This window comes from Sitophilus oryzae, unplaced genomic scaffold, assembly GCF_002938485.1.
Source record: "Sitophilus oryzae breed Bouriz unplaced genomic scaffold, Soryzae_2.0 scaffold_179_pilon_pilon, whole genome shotgun sequence".
NCBI lineage: Eukaryota > Metazoa > Arthropoda > Insecta > Coleoptera > Curculionidae > Sitophilus > Sitophilus oryzae.
This window is the reverse complement of record NW_022146501.1, coordinates 6,863,269-6,882,537: the sequence shown is the minus strand read 5'-3', so window position 1 is coordinate 6,882,537 and position 19,269 is coordinate 6,863,269. Positions and strand designations below refer to the sequence as shown.

The following is a 19,269-nucleotide window of genomic DNA, read 5'->3' as shown; positions in this document are numbered from 1 at the left end:
TTGACAAAAGAACTAACTGTTTAAACAGTTGCCTATATGTCAAGAAAAGAATCACAAAAAATGTATTTTGGTTGTAAAAATTGAATGCGTGTCCAAATTTTAAGCTTTTTACACTATTTTAAGTCCATGTAGGGCAAAATGGTGCTTGTCAGATATAACACCCTCCGAATTTGGCATTTATTTATATATCAGTCGAAAGCATACACTTCAATAAGAATTTTAAGCAAAAAAAAATTGCGGATGAACCACAAATTATTGAAAAATAAATAAATTAAAAGTGCATTTTTAGGTTATGGTGAAGTTGTATAAGCGTGTAATTATTGTAAAATATGACGATTATATGCATTTTTTATTAATATAAAGGTCAGAATTAATCAGTGAGAAGCATTAATAAGTCATAAGTCAAAAATAGAGTTGGTGATATCTTTTGTAATATTTGCCTGATCGATTTACTCTTTCGATTCAAACTTGCCGCCGGAGCCGTCTGTCACCATTTGTTGTTACGGATGTAAGCTGTGTAAGCATTGTTGCCAAAGTTATTTATTGTTTGTATGATACATAATACTGTATGATCGAAAAAAAACGGCGTCCAGTTGGCTTTGAAATGACGATCGATGACATTCCTCATATAATTTTACATATAAAATGACAGCGATGTTCATTTCATAGCCGTGGCTGACGCCGTTTTTTTTTCGATCATACGGTACGTTACATGATACAAAAAAAGAGTTGAAACCGAAAAAGTTTTGATTGCGTTGGTTTAACCTTTCGAGTGAGTGTGTTAATCTTTTGTTTTGTTTTTTATTTTAATACGAATCTGATTGCTTTCACTTGATTTTACGTGCCGGTCGCCGGACGAACAAATCCTTATACAGTAGCGCTGTCACGATAAGAACAGATTATAAGTTATTTTAAAATCAAGACATTGAAAGCACTCAGATTCGTATTAAAATATAAAAAAAACAACAGATTAGCCCCCAAACAAGTTGAAACCAACGCAATCAAAACTCTTTCGTGCAACTTTGTAGTTATAAATAGTCAGATCTCGTAGGCAAAATATCAGCTATGGGTAGTCACAACCAAACCTCATCACTGAGTGCGCCGAGACGACAACCATTCATGCCATGAATTTTGGTACGAGTGATATTGGAGATGGAGAACTACCCTCTATAAAACCGTCCCAGATACTGGCTTTTGTCAAAGCCCTGGGACTGTATGATGAGTTATGATTCAAGAAAGGGGGACACAATGGATCTGTAAGGTCGAAGTGATTAATCCCCCTCCCACTCATTCTAAATTCTAAAAAAAAATTCTAAAGGAGCAGTTCCTCAGGCGATCGCCTTTTCTTGATTTTAAAATAATCTGTTAACGCGAGTTTTCTTCCGACCAGCACGTGTTTTTTTAATGAACCTTTCAAGAAGAATGAATGAATCTGGCAACGCCGACAAAATTTGGAGGAGTTTTCGCATAGAAAGTAGCCTATTGTAGCAATAATTAAATGTTTATTTTTTCATTAAATTATGGATCATCCACACTTTTTTTTGGCTTGAAATACTTATTTCGATGTATGCTTTCGAGTGATATAAAAAAAAGTTCAAAATTCGGAGGGTGTTATATCTGACAAGCACCGGGCAAAATAACTGAAAACCATGAGATATCTAAGCCTGCTTTTACCTTTCCTTTTGGTAAGTTCACTTTTTCTGTTATCAGTTGAGTTTTTAAACTTTGTTTATCACGTATAACCATATCTAGTTGTCGGCATACTTTTAAAACCTAAATTTAATGTTTAAAGTTATGAATGTGAGTATCTTGATACATTTAATACATGTACCTTATAGTTATCATTCGTATCTCGCGTTCAATTGGCAAAATCCAACGGAAAACAACTAGTAGTGGACAATCTAACGGATCCAAAGGATCTCAAGAAACTTCTCAGGACCAAAACCAACGTTTTAGTTTGTTTTTATAATTCAAACAAAAAAGCCCAAAATGTCTTGAGTATTCTTCAAGAAGTAGCCAAGAATATCAAAGGTGAAGGTGTAATTGCAACTATTAACTGTTCAGGGTAAATAAATACAATCAAATGTTATATTTTCTCACTATAACAACTATCTATTTTAGTGAAGCAAAAAAGATATGTAAAAAATATAAAATTCCAAGCAATGAGTCTTATAGTGTGAAACATTATAAAGATGGAGAGTTTAACAAGGATTATGATAGAAGATACAATGAAAAATCGATGACGAACTTTATGAGAGACCCTACTGGAGATCTACCGTGGGAGGAAGATGATGCTGCAAAGGATGTTTTTCATATACCAGATCCAACAGTAAGTAAGGAGTTAAATAAAATGTTGTAGTTTTATCATAATATAAGAGCATGTATAGTTTGTCCAATGAATCGAGGAAGATTTTAGCAAATTACATTGTACAAAAGATGACAGAAAATACTATTTGCCTGTGAAGTAAAATGGCAGACACAACTGTCACTGTCAAGGAGTCTCTCATTGGACAGACTATTTATTTATATAACCTGGGCCCTGGCTTTCTCGTAGAAACGTAATATATTTTTTAAAATTCAGTACAATAAATATTTTCTACACTAGTGAACAATGTTGACATTTCTCTATACATATTCTGGGTTTATAAAGGATATTTACTGTTTTTTGAGATATACAGGTAATTTATTTATTTATTTTTAATTGAGTATTTGGGGAATAATTTTTGTGCGCCTGACAAAAATGAAATAAATAATAATTTTAATTTTTTCTCTGCTTTTTTTATATGCTGTTTCCTTAAGCTATGTGAAACTCCATGATGTGAATTTGTTATTTAAATTAAATAATTAGTCTGTGGTTTTTACCCACCTGATTCTTTATTACAACTTTTATTATCCATCAATGTCATAAAAAAAACAGTCAAAATTTTCGCGCAGTAAATTTAATTTCATATTTCATTACATCCGTCAATTCCCATCTTTCCATTAAAAAAACGAAAAAAAAAATGAGAAGAAACATATATAAATTCTTTCAGGTCCTGGTAAAATTTCTAAAGAGAGAGCCCAAGCCCATTTTGATCATGTTTTACGCTCCTTGGTGCGGATACTGTAAATCTTTGAAACCCGAATATGCTCAAGCTGCTACAGAATTGAAAGATCACTCTGTATTAGCGGCGGTCGATGTTAATAGAGCTGAAAATGCAGTGTTGAGAACACAGTACAATATTAGTGGATTTCCAACATTATTGTACTTTGCGTAAGTATTAATTTATACTAATATATAAAATCCTTAAGTGACTGATTCACTGATTAATCACGATCCTGCTCAAACCAATCAACGTAAGGGTACGAACATAGTGGAGGCAGGTTTCTGCTTTCCGGCAACCAGCGCCGTCTCTGGGGACCTATTCTTGACCACATATCGCTCACATCTCGCATCTCCGAAAAAGCCATATAACAATACACGTGATGCGTAACTTTGCGTATATGCCGTGTATTGTTATATGGCTTTTTCGGAGATGCGAGCAGGGTTCGGAAGTAGTTAATTAAGAGGAAATTTACCTGATTAACTAACCTAACCTAACCTAACCATATCCAAACGCCGCTCCCCCGCGCCGGCGCCGCACATAGGGGGTATTTGGTCTATAAACCTGGCCAAAAGTGAAATATTTTTATTTTCATTTTTTATCTTAACTGAATACAAATCTATAAATACTAAATGTAAGCGCGTTTATTAGCTTTTTTTAAGTTGTAAGTTGACTATCAAATAAATAATATATTTCAATTATTATGAATTATCTTGAGTGTATTCTGAATATTTCTAAGATTATAAAATAGTGGAATTGTTTGTAGTGCTTTTTTTGCAAATTGTTTATAATAACTGTCATCATGAATACAGAGCCAGCTTTGTTTGTTTGCTCTGTTCTGTTTTATGCCATATTTTTATTTTGAAACGTTTCCTTCTATTCTATTTTTTTATAATGTTTTATATTTAAAAAATTAGTGGTATTTTTATAAGGTGTAAGACTATTTGGCAATATTCCGCATGGAAATTAGTATCCGTTCAATGCTTAAAGTCTCCAGCATTGGAATATGCACAAAAATCTTGCCAATATTTGCCACTGCCAACAAAAACATTAACTTAAATAGATTCTTAAAGGAAATAGTCTTTACCCTATTAACACTCATGCTCGCTCAAATATCGTCTATAATAATATACAAATTACTTTCTTGTTCTAGCATCCTCATCCAATTGCTTGGTTTTGCACAGAATCGCCCTATTTGATCGGTGGAAAGGGTTTCAGAGTAGAGGAAAAAATATTGTGTAGGAAAAACAAAATGGGGTTCCATATTACCAACCTCTCCTCTAATTAATAATTAATATTACTAGCAAAAAAGCAAAAAAATCATAAAACATAATTTTGCCCAACTTTTAGTTCTTAATACCCCCTGTGCGCCGTCGGCGCGTGCAAAAGCAGAAATAAATAAATTTTCGTTCCGGTAAAAGCGAGAACGCCGATGAACGCTGGTTGACGGTGCCTGCCTGCTTTCACTGTGAACTAGCCGATTTGATAACACGCTTTAATTTTTCAAGGTTATAAGCGCGAGGCGGCGCGGCACGGCGCTACTATGTAACCATATACAGGGTGTCCCAGAAATAAGTGCAAGTATTTTAACTTAACTGGTAGTATAGTTCAACCCCAGAAACACGCCTATGAGGTTTTTTCTAAATAATTTTTTTTTTGAAAATTCGGAATTTTTTGAAAATATTTTTGTAATTTTTTTGCAATTTTTTTTAGTTTTTATTTAAAAAAAAATAATTTCTTGATAATATGGCAACATAGGTAGTAGATTAAATTTACAAGAAAGAAAATCCAGAAAAGATCCAGTGGTTCTCAAACAAATCTCGAAGTATTGGAAAGAATGTGTAAGGACCAAGAACTATTGACTACAATAAAACGACGGAAAGCAGCATATTTTGGTCATATTTTTCGAAATAACAAATATAGTTTCCTACAGCTGATCGTTGAGGGAAAGACTGAAGGACGACGAGGCATCGGGCGTAAACGGTTTTCCTGGTTGCGGAATTTGCACCAGTGGTTTAATATAGGAGAGGCCAGTGCAATTATCCGTTTGGCTCAAGACAGGGAGGAATTCCAATTGATGGTCGCCAACCTCCGATGAGGAGAAGGCACATGAAGAAGAAGGTTCTCGAAATTTTAGCAAAAATAATTTTTTTGGAAATTTTCAAAGTAAAATAACTCCATTATTTTGGACTTATTTGAAAAACGATAAAGAGAAAATATGTTTCTTTTATCGAGATCTACCGCCCTTTAAAATACTTGCACTTATTTCTGGGATACCCTGTTTATAACAATACACGTGATGCGTATACGCAAAGTTGCGAACGATGTCAAGAATAGGTGCCCAGATTGGCGCTGACTACCAGTAAGCGGCAAACCTGCTTGCACTGTGTTCGCACACTAAGAAGCTCAATTTTGGCATACAGGTTGATTCTAGGGCGTAGAAGTTCGATAAGAAGGGATTTTTCGAAATTCCAGTTCCAAGGGGGTGAAACCACCCCTCAAATATTACAATATTTTTTTATTTCAAGTTTCCGAAAAAACGCTTAAACACGTATATTTTATTTTGTTTTTTACATATTTTAAGATTTTTTAAAAATATATACAGGGTGTTTCGAAAAATCTGGTCATTGATTAATCACGATCCTGCTTAAAGCGCTTGACGTAAAAAGCTGATTTTTGGAAAACGGATTGACTTTAGGGTGTAGAGGTTCGATAAGAAGGGATTTTTCGAAACTCGAATTCTAAGGGGGTGAAATCACCCCTCAAATATTAGAATATTTTTTATTTAAAAACCGGTGAGTTTTTCGCAAAAACTCTTAAACACGTATATTTATTTTGTTGTTTTACATATTTTAAGATTTTTTAAAAATTTATACAGAGTGTTTCATGAAATTTGACCATTGAGTAATCACGATTCTGCTTAAACTGCTTCACGTTTAAAGCTGATTTTTGGCAAACGGATTGACTGTGTGGTGTAGTGGTTCGATAAGGAGGGGTTTCTCGAATCTCAAATTCCAAGAGGGTGAAAACGCCCCTCAAATATTACAACATTTGTTATTTAAAAAACGGTTACTCTTTCGGGAAAACGCTTGGACACGCATAATTTATTTTGTTTTTTTACATATTTTGAATTTTTTTAAAAAATCATACAGGGTGTTCCAAAAAGTTGGGTAATTGATTAATCACGATTCTGCTTAAACTGCTTGACGTAAAAAGCTTATTTTTGGCAAACAGATTTTTCGAAAGTCAAATTCCAACGAGATGAAACTACCCCTCAAATATTACCAAGTTATATGTATAATAATATCGCCATATTGTTTTAACATTGAAAATGTTTCTGTTATCCTATATAAGGGAGCCCAAATCGAATTAAAATGCTACATTTGCCACACCATGACGTCATATATACAAGGGTTTAGGAAATCTCGGCGCAGCGGCGGCATCGGCAGTCGGCCAGCGCGCGCAAAAACCATTACATCGCTAATTGTTTATTGATATATCTTTATTAGTTTAAAAGCAAAAAATATGGGGTTTGCTTTGGTACCTTGTCAAGACATAAGCGAAACTTTTAAAATGTTTCTTTTTTTCATTTAGGCTTTCGTTTTTCGTTAAATGAAAGTTATATTAAAAAAAATCTATTTTTAAACCAAATTTTCGCATGATTGAAATGAGTTATTCATGTTTAAAGTTTTTTTTGGTCATAAGCGCTAAAGAAAATGTTTTTTTGTAAATAATTATAAAAAATTACTCCCTACGAAGACTTTATTGTGTACTGGATCAAAAAATAAGTAAATACTTTAAAAACAATCACACTTTACCATAACAAAAAAGTAAAAACATGTCATGGCGGAAGATATTCAGGTGGCATTTCACATATTTATCTATTAAAATCGAGATTAAAATAATAAACTTGCGTAACATGTTATACATGAGATAGAAAGTTTCAGAATCGATTAATACGCAATACGCTACGCAGTCAACTTGTTCCTATGCGCGGATGAGCGTCTTCAAGACTCTTCCATCGGCCAGGGTCACGACGCCGCGCGCCGCCGAAGAGGAATCGGCCTACGTTTGGCTAAACAGGCTGGACACGGTGGACTACGATATTGGCGAGTCTGAATATTTATAAAAATTTGCAAAGTAAAATATGTTGGAAAAATAATTAATCCATACATAATATATAAAAGCTCAAAGGGTTTTTTTCTTGCATCCATCCCGCCGAAACCGCTTCACCAATCTTGATGATTCTTTTTTTAAATGAAAGGTATATGTGTGTAGATTTGTTATGAAGTATTTTTATAGTGCTTAATGCCTATTTCTTTGTGTAAAACGACTAAATAGTAAAACATACCTGAAAAACACCTACACACCAGAAATAAATTATACCTCCAGATATACCTCCAGAAATAAATTATTTGTCATTGTCAGTGGTATGTCAGTTAGATTATATATTAAGATTTTAGATATTTTAGGAGTCAGTTCATACCGCCAGCTTTAGATACATAAATATTAGCACAAAGGTTCGCTTAAACGACATTAGCGAATTAGCTACACAAAGAGATTTTAGGAAATTCATCCTCTTAGAGAGTAAAACTATGTCGGAACAGTTTGTTGTATGAAAATTCCTTTCTATTTGGTCTAGAAGAATGAAATCCTACAAAAAGAATTAGAAGAAATTTTTGAAATTCATCAACCAAATGGGTAAAGTTAGTAAAAATTTATATAAAACTTGGTGACCTCTGGATTATACCCATAAAAATTGGCACAAAGATAAAGCGAATTTATGAAATTTATACAATTAGGGAGTAGAATAGGGAATGAAAGTTTGCTGTACGAAAATGCAATACTATAACATTATAAACCAGACAGTATAAAATTTTATACAAGGGTTTATTTAGTGACATCATAACGAAATATATCTTCCTCAATTATCCTTCAAAGAATATAAAATAACCTATAAAGAGAGTATTAGTGCTCTTAATAAATAAAAAAAAGATGAAAAATAAAAAAACATCTATGCTCACTAGCTCTCTATAAAGAAGTAAAAAATCATTTAAATCAATGCATGAACGATTCGAGGTGTAACGCGAACGTAGTCGCGGGAAAAAGCTAGTAATTTATTAAATTATTTTATTTAACTGATTAATTTTCATTGAAAAGGAATTTTTGTAATTCGCCACTATATTAATTAAAAACTAAGAAACTCATATCAATTTTAAGTTTTGCGATTTTGACTTATACTTTTTACAAAATCTAAACACATTTTAAAAGAAAAAAAGCTTTTGATAATATTTGTGTAGATTGACTACAAGTTGTATAACTTAAATTTCTACGACCGGTCTACCTAGCTGTCTGCAGCATCGCCTTGTGGTACAAACGTGGGCCTGTTAATCTGTGACGTGACGCACAACAGCCAAGAAAAACAGAAGCGTGGCTAAGAATTTAGTAATTTAAAAAAAAATATCTTTTAGATACAGTAGTAGGTATTAAAAAGTTTTGTGTTTAAATGGGGTTTGCCTTTAACAGTTAAAAAATTATATCGTAAAGTGTAACTTTCCGTAAGAATTCTTTATCTGTCATCGATCATGATCTGTCATCATGTTAACCTGATGTTTTGTATGTTATTTTGTTTTTTTTGCTTGTTTGTTTTACGGATAGGTGCGATCGCATAATTATTATTGATAATGTTTTATTTAATGTTAACATTACTACTTTTTCAGTGAATCTTTAAATCTGTTGTTTTTTGTTAAGTTCGTTATTTAAACATATGTATGTAATACACTCATATTAACACTAATCATATTTTTACGTTTTTATTCATCATTTTCAATGCCCCCCCCGGTTGCATCTTTGTAAAGGACTGTGAATTTTTTCTCATGCTGACATAAATGTCAGAAAATTTTATCCAGTTTGTATGGTAATGGAAATTCTTGCTTTGCTTTATCATCACCATTACAAATGATTAATTCGACGCGAACGAAGTCGCGGGTACACGCTAGTATTAATTATATGTATTGATTCTTCTTTTCACTTATTAAACTGAGGTGTATCTTTCTTAGTAATGGTTCGTTGAAATTCTCGTACGAAGGTGAAAATAAAAGAGCTGCCCTAGTGTCCTTTATGCAGAATCCTACGGAGCCCAAAGAAAAAGTACAAGAACCGGAATGGTCAGAGAAAGACAATGAAATTGTTCATTTAACAACAACGAACTTTGATACAGTGCTTAAAGATGAGGCGTCGGTGCTGATTATGTTCTATGCTCCATGTATGTATATATTCATTTATTATTTAACCAAATAAACTTTTAGTCGCGTGATTAAGCTTAATTGGCGCAGCATTGCCGATTTATATATTTTCTTTTATTTAAAATAATTTAGGAAACAAAAATGAATTAATTATAAGCATATAAACAGTTATTATTTACATCAACGAAATTCAACTTCCTAACAGCACTTAAGGGACACAAAGGGCCATTACTACCGCTTTCCCGTTCAAAATATTCTAAGAAGGTTGCAACGAGTTATTTACAGTTGCTGTTATGCTGCTTTGGCATCATGTACACTTCACACTAACAGAGGTTCTAAAAAGAACAATTTTCGACTGCAAGGTCTGCTAGTAAAAATGTTTAAGCTTAAAGTATCACAATTAAATCAAAACGTCGTAATGCAAAACTAAAATGTCAAAACGAATGAAAATGTCAGGAAATAAACAAATAAATGTGCCAACTTGACGTTTTTTATAGCAGAGCTACCACCTGGAGGAAATTTAAATTATTCCAGTTAGTTAACCCGGCGCCGAATATGTCCACGGTTGGCAACAATGAATTTAAAAATCGCGCCTTCGATGACGTAACTAAAAGTTTGTTTGGTATCGCTTATATGTTTGTTCACTTTTTGGTTACCAATAATATCCTTATCGTCTTTATGTGTTGTATAGGGTGTGGCCACTGTAAAAAAATGAAACCAGAATATGAGAAAGCAGCATCGGAAATGAAAATAGCAGGGGTAAGTAAATAAATTAAATATACCAACCTGGTCATCCTAAATTCGTGCCTTTTATTTTAACGTTAAGATAATGATTGAAAAAGGATTTTTTTTTTGTTTTTAAGAAACTTTATTATTTCATATTGTTATTTCATAGATTCCTGGAGTTTTAGCAGCCGTAGATGCGACAAAGGAGCCCAATATAGCTTCCAATTATAACGTGAAAGGATACCCAACTATACTGTATTTTTCTTACGGCGAAAAATTGTATGACGTAAACGTGAGGGAAGCACAGAAAATTGTAGAATTTATGAGGTAATCCCTGGTTATTTTTATTATATAAGTATTTTTATGCATGATATATAAATGTTCTAAAGAGATCCTAAAGAACCTCCGCCGCCACCACCGCCAGAAAAACATTGGAGCGAAGAAAACACCGAAGTAGTTCATTTGAACGATGAAAATTTCAAGCCTTTCCTGAAGAAGAAGAAACACGTTTTAGTCATGTTTTATGCTCCATGTAAGTATTCAAGCTTTTAAAGAAATACTAACGTTTCTAATAATATTATTTTCAAAATATTGTTATTTTTTTATTTGTTTTTTTTATTTTCTCATTGATTCGTTGCTATATTACTATACTTTATTTAATAACGCAGATCACGTAAATAAAGGTTTTAATCAATTTTATATTGTTGGGTCATTTGAACTACTATACAATTTACTCTGATTCTACAAAAATTCTGCAGTTTTTCAAATGTTATTAAACCAAAAAGGTTGCCTGCTAGCTATTTTACCAATCAGGACACTTTATTATTACAGTAATATTAAAATTAGTTTGAAAAAACTAGTTTTCGAAAACCATAAAAAACAATCAAGATTTCTCTATTGCAAAATATTGAAAAACTTTTGTATGATATCTTGTTTGGTAAATAATTAAATTTGCAGGGTGCGGGCATTGTAAGAGAGCTAAACCAGAATTTTCTGGAGCGGCAGAACATTTTAAAGACGATCCTAAAGTAGAATTCGCCGCTGTAGATTGTACCACACAATCGGCTGTATGTAGCGCGTTTGACGTCAAAGGATATCCGACCATCAAGTATTTCAGCTATTACAATAAGGAAACAAAGCCGTATAGTGGTGGACGCACGGTAAGTTACAGAATTGTACAGTCTGTCCAAAAATGTCAGCTAACCATAGACTTAAAATAAAATATAGACTACACTATTTACATCTCAACGCAGTCAAACAATCTTTTTTGTACACATGTTTACTTCTGGGTACAGTCGACCGAGCCTTCCTCGTCCAGCCTATGTTGTCACGTCTTTAATATTATCAATATTTTTTTTCTTGTTACACACATATATTGAGATATTAATACTACAGTTTAATAAAGTAGGTTTTAATATTCCATAGATGTATTAAATAGTCCTTATACTACTAAATTATAAGTCGGATACTGTTTAAAAAGGATAAGTTCTTTACAATATGACAACACCGATTAGAGGCGAGGGAGCCTATTCATTCATTTATTACCTTGTAGTACGCGTCGCACGTGTGCGGTAAAGCTTTGTTGCCGCTTTTCTTAGCTTGTAGTCCTTAAGTGTTTATTTTATTGACTTTTTCTGGTCAAGAACTATAAAATATAGTTCGCCAGTGCCAAATTTGCAAGAAATTTGACTTAAATAATCCATTTAGGTCTTGAAACGACTTTCGACCGGTAGGCAACTCTCAATTTACCTATTAGGAGTCAGTGGCGTTGTTGTAGAAATGCGCTTATTTAGATAATATTTTAGAAAAATGTAAAATCTGAATTTTTTCTCTTACATTACATTATTTACTTACTTACATTGTAACAAAATCATAATTATAACCCTGTTAATAATTAATAATGTTTTTATTAAAAATATATTCCGGTTTATTCTAAAATTATCTTCAGAATCTAAAATAACATACAAGAATTTTAAAATGATATTACATTATGAAACAATATTTCTTAATATACCGGATCGTCTCAAAAGTGGCTCACCCCTAATAACTTTTTTATTTTTTCAGATAAAAAAAAAGATTTGTATGTTAGTAGGTATATGACATAAATTAGGATTTATTGACATATTTAATTGTTTTTGGTCTCTTCCTGTTTCACCGAAATGATTACATCTTTTGATTTTTAAAGGCACCCTCGGTATATTGCTACTTTATTCGATAAAAAATGACACTCTGAATAGAATGACATATCATATGTCAACTTTTGACATTGTCGCTTAAAAACAAATCGTATTTTAAATTTCAATCCAGGGTGTCATGGTGTTGTTAAAAACACTAAGTTTTAATCAAGGAGCCTTGGAAAAATAGTTTTGATCGTCTAATGGGTTTCGTGTCTTGTCTAGGCCGGTTAAAAGATGTACAAATCGTATTTTTAATCATACATATGTCAATTTTTTCAAGTGGAACAAGGGTGACTCGTTAGCATATTTGGAAAAAGCATTTTTTATGAATATATTGATACCACACACTTGATATTTCGAGTCAAATTGTCGTTATGAACCGCGTGTTACAATTACAATTAAACCATATGCGAAGTTGACATATGATATGTCATTCTATTCGAAGTGTCATTTTCTATCGAATAAAGTAGAAATATACCGAGGGTGCCGTTTAAAAATTAAAAGTTATAGTCATTTCCGGTGAAACAGGAAGTGACCAAAAACAATTGAATACGTCAATCAATCCTAATTTATGTCATATACTAACAGACTAAATCTTGTTTTTTTATTTGAAAATATAAAAAAATTATGGGGATGAGCCACTTTTGGGACGCACCCGGTATAATAAAGACAGTACCGAGTTAAATAAATGTACTTTTCATTTTATCCACTTCCTATCATCTTCCTTGCTTTAATGGAACAGATTTATGTTTTCTCTAATTTACATAATAAGACATCACTTAACCAGAAAAAAAATTACAACAATCATATTTTTTTCTCTCTCCCTGTCGCCGATTCTATTATATCTGTGGAATAGATCCTGTTTTGATTAATATTAGGGGTTGTAAATGTTTGACTAAAATTGATAATTTATTATTAATTTCAAAAATTACGTAATTTCGATTATAAAATTTCTTCTATAACGTATTTTATTATTTTTATCCTTTTTGGACTCTTAAGATGTTTTTTCTAAACTTTTATTTAAAAAACGTGTCCTAAATCTTAATAAAATATAAAAAAGTTTAAATACGATATATTTTTAATTTAATTATAGCTTCATTAAAATAAAAAAATTACCCGGCTATGATACGGAGAGTTCAGGTGTACTTGAGAAACGAAAGACAGTGTTGTGTTTCTCGGCAGAGTCGTCAGGGAACGACCGTTACGACAGAGACAATCTATCTATCGCTCGTGTCGCACTCGTTATAACCTAAAACAATAACACAACAATAACAAGACCACAACAAGACATTGTCTGACCGCATGTTCCAGCTTTTTATGAATGAGATGCTCAGTCTATATTTTATTTTCAGTCTATGCAGCTAACATATGGGATAAACAAGTAATATTTTTCAGTGTACAGGAATCTCTCGTTTTACGCCGTTTCGCTTATACATGTTTGCATTTTTGACACCAGTGACTTAGTTTACGCGGTTTTATTCGGTTTTATTAATTCCATATTAGATAGAAAAGGTTTATGGGTATGCAACTCAATACGAGAACAAATCGAGTTGTCGAGTTATAACATCCGATGGGACACGGCAACATAGATATTAGCTACGTATGTCCAGAAATTGAATCGCGCAGATACCAAGTCACTGCCTGGGGAGAGATTTAATGATTTGCACCCTTTTTTTGACTAATACGTTTGAGATATGGTGGTACCATTTGATTCTCGCAACAGATGTCTCTGTTGCAACTTGTTTAATGCGTTCGTGTGCCGGCGGTACGGCACCCATGTTTCGCTTCCATATTACATGGTGGGGATTATTATTGCTCGGTACACTACAAGTTTCGTTTTTGTGCTCAAATCGTTATTGTAGAAAATCCTGTCTTTTAATTTGCAGAATGCTCTTGAGGCGCTGCTAATTCTGTGCTGAATTTCAGAGTCGATATTTGCCTTTTCCGAAATTAAACTGCCGAGGTAATTGAATTCCGCTACATATTCCAGTAGTTCTCCGATTTTTATAGCACTGTTATGATTTTCCGGGTGAGTGCACATGATTTTAGTTTTGTCGATGTTCAGCTTAAGGTCCAAAGCCTCGTATGTCCAGATTTGTATGTGTTCAGCCTTGTATTGAATCACATATTGCTGAAGTCACTGAAGAACTCAAAGAATTATAAGAGTGAAACTGAAGAACGAAATGAAAATATGTACTCCTGGCTCCACAGGAGTTAACATTGAAAACTCTACACAAATATCTTACCATAGAACATGATTTTACGAAAAAAAAACTCATAGACGTGTTTCTGGGATTTAAATATACCACCACTAAAAACATTTGCACTTATTGATAACTCACTCTGTATAGTTTATGTAGGTAATAAAAGGTTTGTTTTAATTTAGGAGGTATATTCAAGAAATACACACACCGGAAAAATCTAGGGATATCATTTTATTAAAGTTAAAAATAAATGTTTTGAATAAACAACCACATATTTGTAGGCCGATTCTTTCTACTTCGATTAAAACGAAGTAGTCACACTAGTTATTTCTAAATTTGGGATATTTGCAGAAGTGTTTGTGCATTTTTTGTCAAATGTATAAAAAGCACCTAGCACAATTGTTCGAATTTAACCTGTACTGGCTATGTTTTTATGATAACTGGCCAGAATTCATTCAAATAACTCTGTTTAGTATTAACCGACTTAACAGAGACGAAATGCTAAGGACCATGGGTATGCTTGAAGCTGGAATGCGCCAAATCGACGTAGCTAGAGCATTAAATACAACGCAAACTGCAATATCGCGATTAAGTGCGCGCTACCGTGAAAGTGGTGATGTTGCTGAAAGGCACACAAGGCGACATCGCATTACTACCCCTCAGCAAGATCATTTTTTACAATTAAATGCTCGACGCCGACCGACTCTTACAACACCAGAGCTTAGTTTAATTCTTCAGGCAACACATAATGTAACCGTTAGTCCTGACACTGTTCGCAATAGATTAAGAGAGGTCAACTTAAGAAGCAGACGCCCCTCGAGAGCTCAACCCTTAACGAGAGGAAATCGATAGGTACGATATTTGTGGGCTCAAGATCATGTTCAGTGGTCGAATGAACAATGGGCCAATGTTCTCTTCACGGATGAGTCACGCTTTGGAATTCATCCGGATTCGAGAAGGCTTAGGGTATGGAGAGAACCGGGAAACCTAATTCGGTTGGATCATGTTCAGGAAGTGCACCCATATCAAGGTGGAACAGTTATGGTCTGGGGAGGAGTCCAGTTAGGCCGAAAAACCGATCTCGTTTGAAAGGTTTCTAACAGGAATCACATATCGTGATTTAATTCTTGAGCCTGTCGTGTTACCATATGCCAATGATTTTGGGAGAAACTTCATTCTCATGCATGACAATATTATACATACGGCCTCATACAGCCAGAGTGGTAAGTGAGTTTATCAATGCTCATCAATTAAACATCTTACCCTGGCCGGCACAATCTCCTAACCTCAACCCCATCGAGCACGTATGGGACGCGGTCCAAAGAAGAATTTTGAGAATGGGTATGCCTCGTAAAACTCGTAGGGATCTGGTTCGGGCCGTGAATGCAGCCTGGCAGGCTGTACCTCAAGAAGAGATCGACAACCTGATCAGGAGCATGGAGAGACGATGTAGGGCTGTAATGAACAGTAGAGGAGGCCATACCCTTTATTAAGTAAAAATGGTTTTATCTTTTTTTTAATTCGCAGTTTAGAATAAAAAAAATGTGTGTATTTTTTTGAGTTCAATAAAAATCAAGGTAAATGTAAGAATAACTTTTTTTGTTAAATTTCGCCACCCTTGCTGCATGATGTGTAATAATATATGTAATGTTACACATCTTTTTTTCTTCAATAAAGACGATTATTATTATTATTATTAATTTGAAAAATTCGGTAAATTTCGCATTTTTATTTCCAATACATCCTGTAAACTATTTGTTTATTTTAATTTTATTATATCAGAAATGCAAATAATAAAATTACTGACGATGGCTGGATAAAATTGTAATATCCCTAGACTTTTCCGGTGTGTGTATAACCTCCGCGTGAAACGAGGGACTCCTGTAATGATTAATTTATATTAAAATTACTAAGGGGACATTTGAACTACTCCATAATTTTATCAAGTCATTCTTTATAAACGCAGGAAAAAAAATCGTGGGTGTTTGGGAAGCTTTAATATATGTTTTGGTGCCTGAAGAAGCGACAATAAAGTCGCGAAACGTCGCAAAAACCTTGTTTCGTTTCCTTTCGAGCCTTCCCAAACACCCACGATTTTTTTTCTGCGTACTAACTACTAGGAACTAACAATAATCATAATGGATTACTTATAATTGTTAAAATCACTTATTTGTTCTCAAATGTGTGTTGCCTAAATATTGTTTTATTTTTTAGACTGCAGACTTTGTCCAGTATATGTCGAATCCGATGGCTATAGCGAATGCACCACCCGCAACACCCCCGCCACAGGAACAGTGGGTTCTCGATCCTTCGGTCATGAAATTGAATGATAAAAATTTCAAAAACGAACTGAAAAAGAACGGCATTGTACTCGTAATGTTTTACGCACCATGTAAGTAAAATAGTTCGTACTAAAACATTTTCATTCCTTGTATCTTCTCAAATACAAATGATTTAACAAAAAAATGTCTTACGAAAAAAAAACGGCGTCAAAGATGGTTATGAAATGAACATCGCATTTTATATTGTGACGACTTTTCTGTCATTACCCAAACAGAAAGAAAAAAGTATCCGTTGCTCAGGGTTAGAGTAGAGCTGGGTTCGCAGGTAAGGCTTCTGGCTTGCGGTGACTTTCTAATGTTGTTAAATATTAAACTAAAAAATGATAATATTTAGGCTGCAAAGATTTTAATATTGATGTTAAGTATTTATATAGATATGGTCAAAGACAGTAAATAGGGCGCCACTTACTTTGTTTATGGAAAAGGTAAAGTAAGAAACCAAAATGAAAAATATTTTAACACAAAATAGCTAGAATAAAGTAATCAACAGCAATAAGGGTCTATTTATGTTTATCAAGAATAAAAGTCAAAGATAACTATACTACATTAATCATTTATTTAAAAACGAACACAAGTACCAGTTAGTTTCAATGATCCCAATAAAACTGTAAGTTATTTTAAATAAATTCGAATTTAGTAACAGTGTTCTTCGAACTATGCTATTTAATATAAAAAACACGTGAAATTTATGTATGTATTAATACGATGATGTTTGGAAACATGTCGTGTACAAAAACCTTCAAGAGTGAACACGTGTTAATGATTTTCATATAAAATATCATAACAAAGTAAAACTATACTGTTTGAATCAAATTTTAACTTATAACGTTAACTGAAAGTTAATTTTGACTATGATATATGGGATAAATAGTAGTACCTTGTGTATCGAACTTAGGACTGATCTGTATAGTTCCCTATGATGTTGTAAACAGGTAGATAGGTAGTCTCCAGACTTGCAAGAAAAAACTTTTGTCATTTAAAATAATCATTGATCATAATAATCTGAATTTTGCAGGGTGCGGCCACTGTAAGAAAATGAAACCCGATTACGTTGCAGCGGCCCAACAACTCCAATCCGAAGGCTACGACAAGTGCATGGCGATTATAGATTGCACGGAAAACCCAGACATAGCCGAAGAATACAATATCCAAGGTTTTCCCACCATCAAACTATTCAAAAACGGAAAACACATAGCGGACTACGACGGGAAACGTTCCGTAGACGACATCAAACGATTTGTCAGGCAGTATTACAACAAAAAAGATGAACTTTAAAAACCTAACCCAGAAAAAGAGAGAAAAACGATGTCAATTTTCATATTGAAAACTTTCATATAACATTTCATGTCATGAATCTCAAATAAAACCTATATCTATGCATTCCGTAAGTTGTATGTAAAGTATTATATCACAAGTGTTGATGTTTTTGAGGTACACTAGATGTAATGTGTGTAAACATTTTTTTTTTCAGTATTTTTTGATTATTTAAGCTAAAACAGTTTACGGGACATTTGAACTACTGTCTTTTTTTATTAAAATCTTGTATTTTTTACGGTCTAAAAATTAAAATAATTCAGTCTATTCATTTGTTGCAAATGTACAACAATTATTAGGTACAATTATATTATTATGTTACTAAAATTTATCTGGAATCTCTAAAATTACGTTCTTTACTATATTAATCTCATAATATAACACTAAAAATACAATATAAGGGTAATAAGTACGTGTATTACAAGAATTAGGTGTGCTACTTACTTTTTTGAGATTTCTTTTTGTGATAATAGAATATTTATAGGGAATATTCTTTATGCAAGAGGTTTAATTTATTTTTATATTCGAATATTGTAAATTTTGATGAATGTTTTTCGTTTTACTTGATGTATTTTTATTAATAAAAACTAATCAAGATTATATTGGAAATTTTCATATACCTCTGTGGGTATAAAATATCGCGGTTTAATATCCCTGTATAGGCTTGGTGCATTCTCCGCCGGTGCTGCGACCACCGGAGAATATCGTAAACAACTAGTATATAGCGAGTATACGAAAAAAAACAATTAACTCTAAGTGTTAGGAAGTATAATTTGTGAAAATTCTAAAAATAAAAAAGCAAATATTTTGATATCGTCCTATTGCTGCCAAAAGTCACTAACTAACATTTTTCCGAACAACCAAATTCAATCACTAACTATGTTTTGAATCGGAGAATCGATTGCAAATGTCATTAACTACGATTTCTGGCTATTTATGTTTTATTTTAATACCGAATAGTTACTAACTATAACATCTTTATGCAATGCAATTCATCTTTAGACGCATTTTTCTCGGAAGTAATAAAAAGTAAGTTAGTGACTTTTGGCAGCAATGGGACGATATCTTCAGAAGGTCTAACTTTTAATTTATTATTCCAGTTAAAAAAAACTTTTTAGATGCAGACAAAACTATAGTTCATTAGAACTCCCAAAATAAAGAAAGAAATTTTTTATCTC

At 33.0% G+C, this 19,269-nt stretch overlaps 1 protein-coding gene across 1 annotated transcript; it reads left to right on the top strand.

Moving 5' to 3' along the window:
- Nucleotides 1–40: 40 nt before the first annotated feature.
- LOC115882736 (protein disulfide-isomerase A5) lies at nt 41–18,162 on the top strand. Its single transcript, XM_030900961.1, has 12 exons — nt 41–138; nt 1,637–1,685; nt 1,839–2,065; nt 2,122–2,329; nt 3,033–3,253; nt 9,143–9,348; nt 10,020–10,087; nt 10,224–10,381; nt 10,444–10,586; nt 11,012–11,214; nt 16,650–16,827; nt 17,793–18,162. Exons 2-12 carry the CDS (start codon nt 1,650–1,652, stop codon nt 18,050–18,052), a joined length of 1,908 nt encoding a protein of 635 aa, XP_030756821.1. The 5' UTR covers nt 41–138; nt 1,637–1,649; the 3' UTR covers nt 18,053–18,162.
- The last annotated feature ends 1,107 nt before the right edge of the window (nt 18,163–19,269 follow it).

Bases quoted from the DNA above. Each gene is read 5' to 3' on its own strand.
- LOC115882736 (XM_030900961.1), top strand. From the start codon at position 1,650: ATGAGATATCTAAGCCTGCTTTTACCTTTCCTTTTG. The intron at 9,349-10,019 runs GTATGTATATAT...TGTGTTGTATAG, and splicing joins GATTATGTTCTATGCTCCAT to GGTGTGGCCACTGTAAAAAA. The intron at 10,088-10,223 runs GTAAGTAAATAA...GTTATTTCATAG, and splicing joins CGGAAATGAAAATAGCAGGG to ATTCCTGGAGTTTTAGCAGC.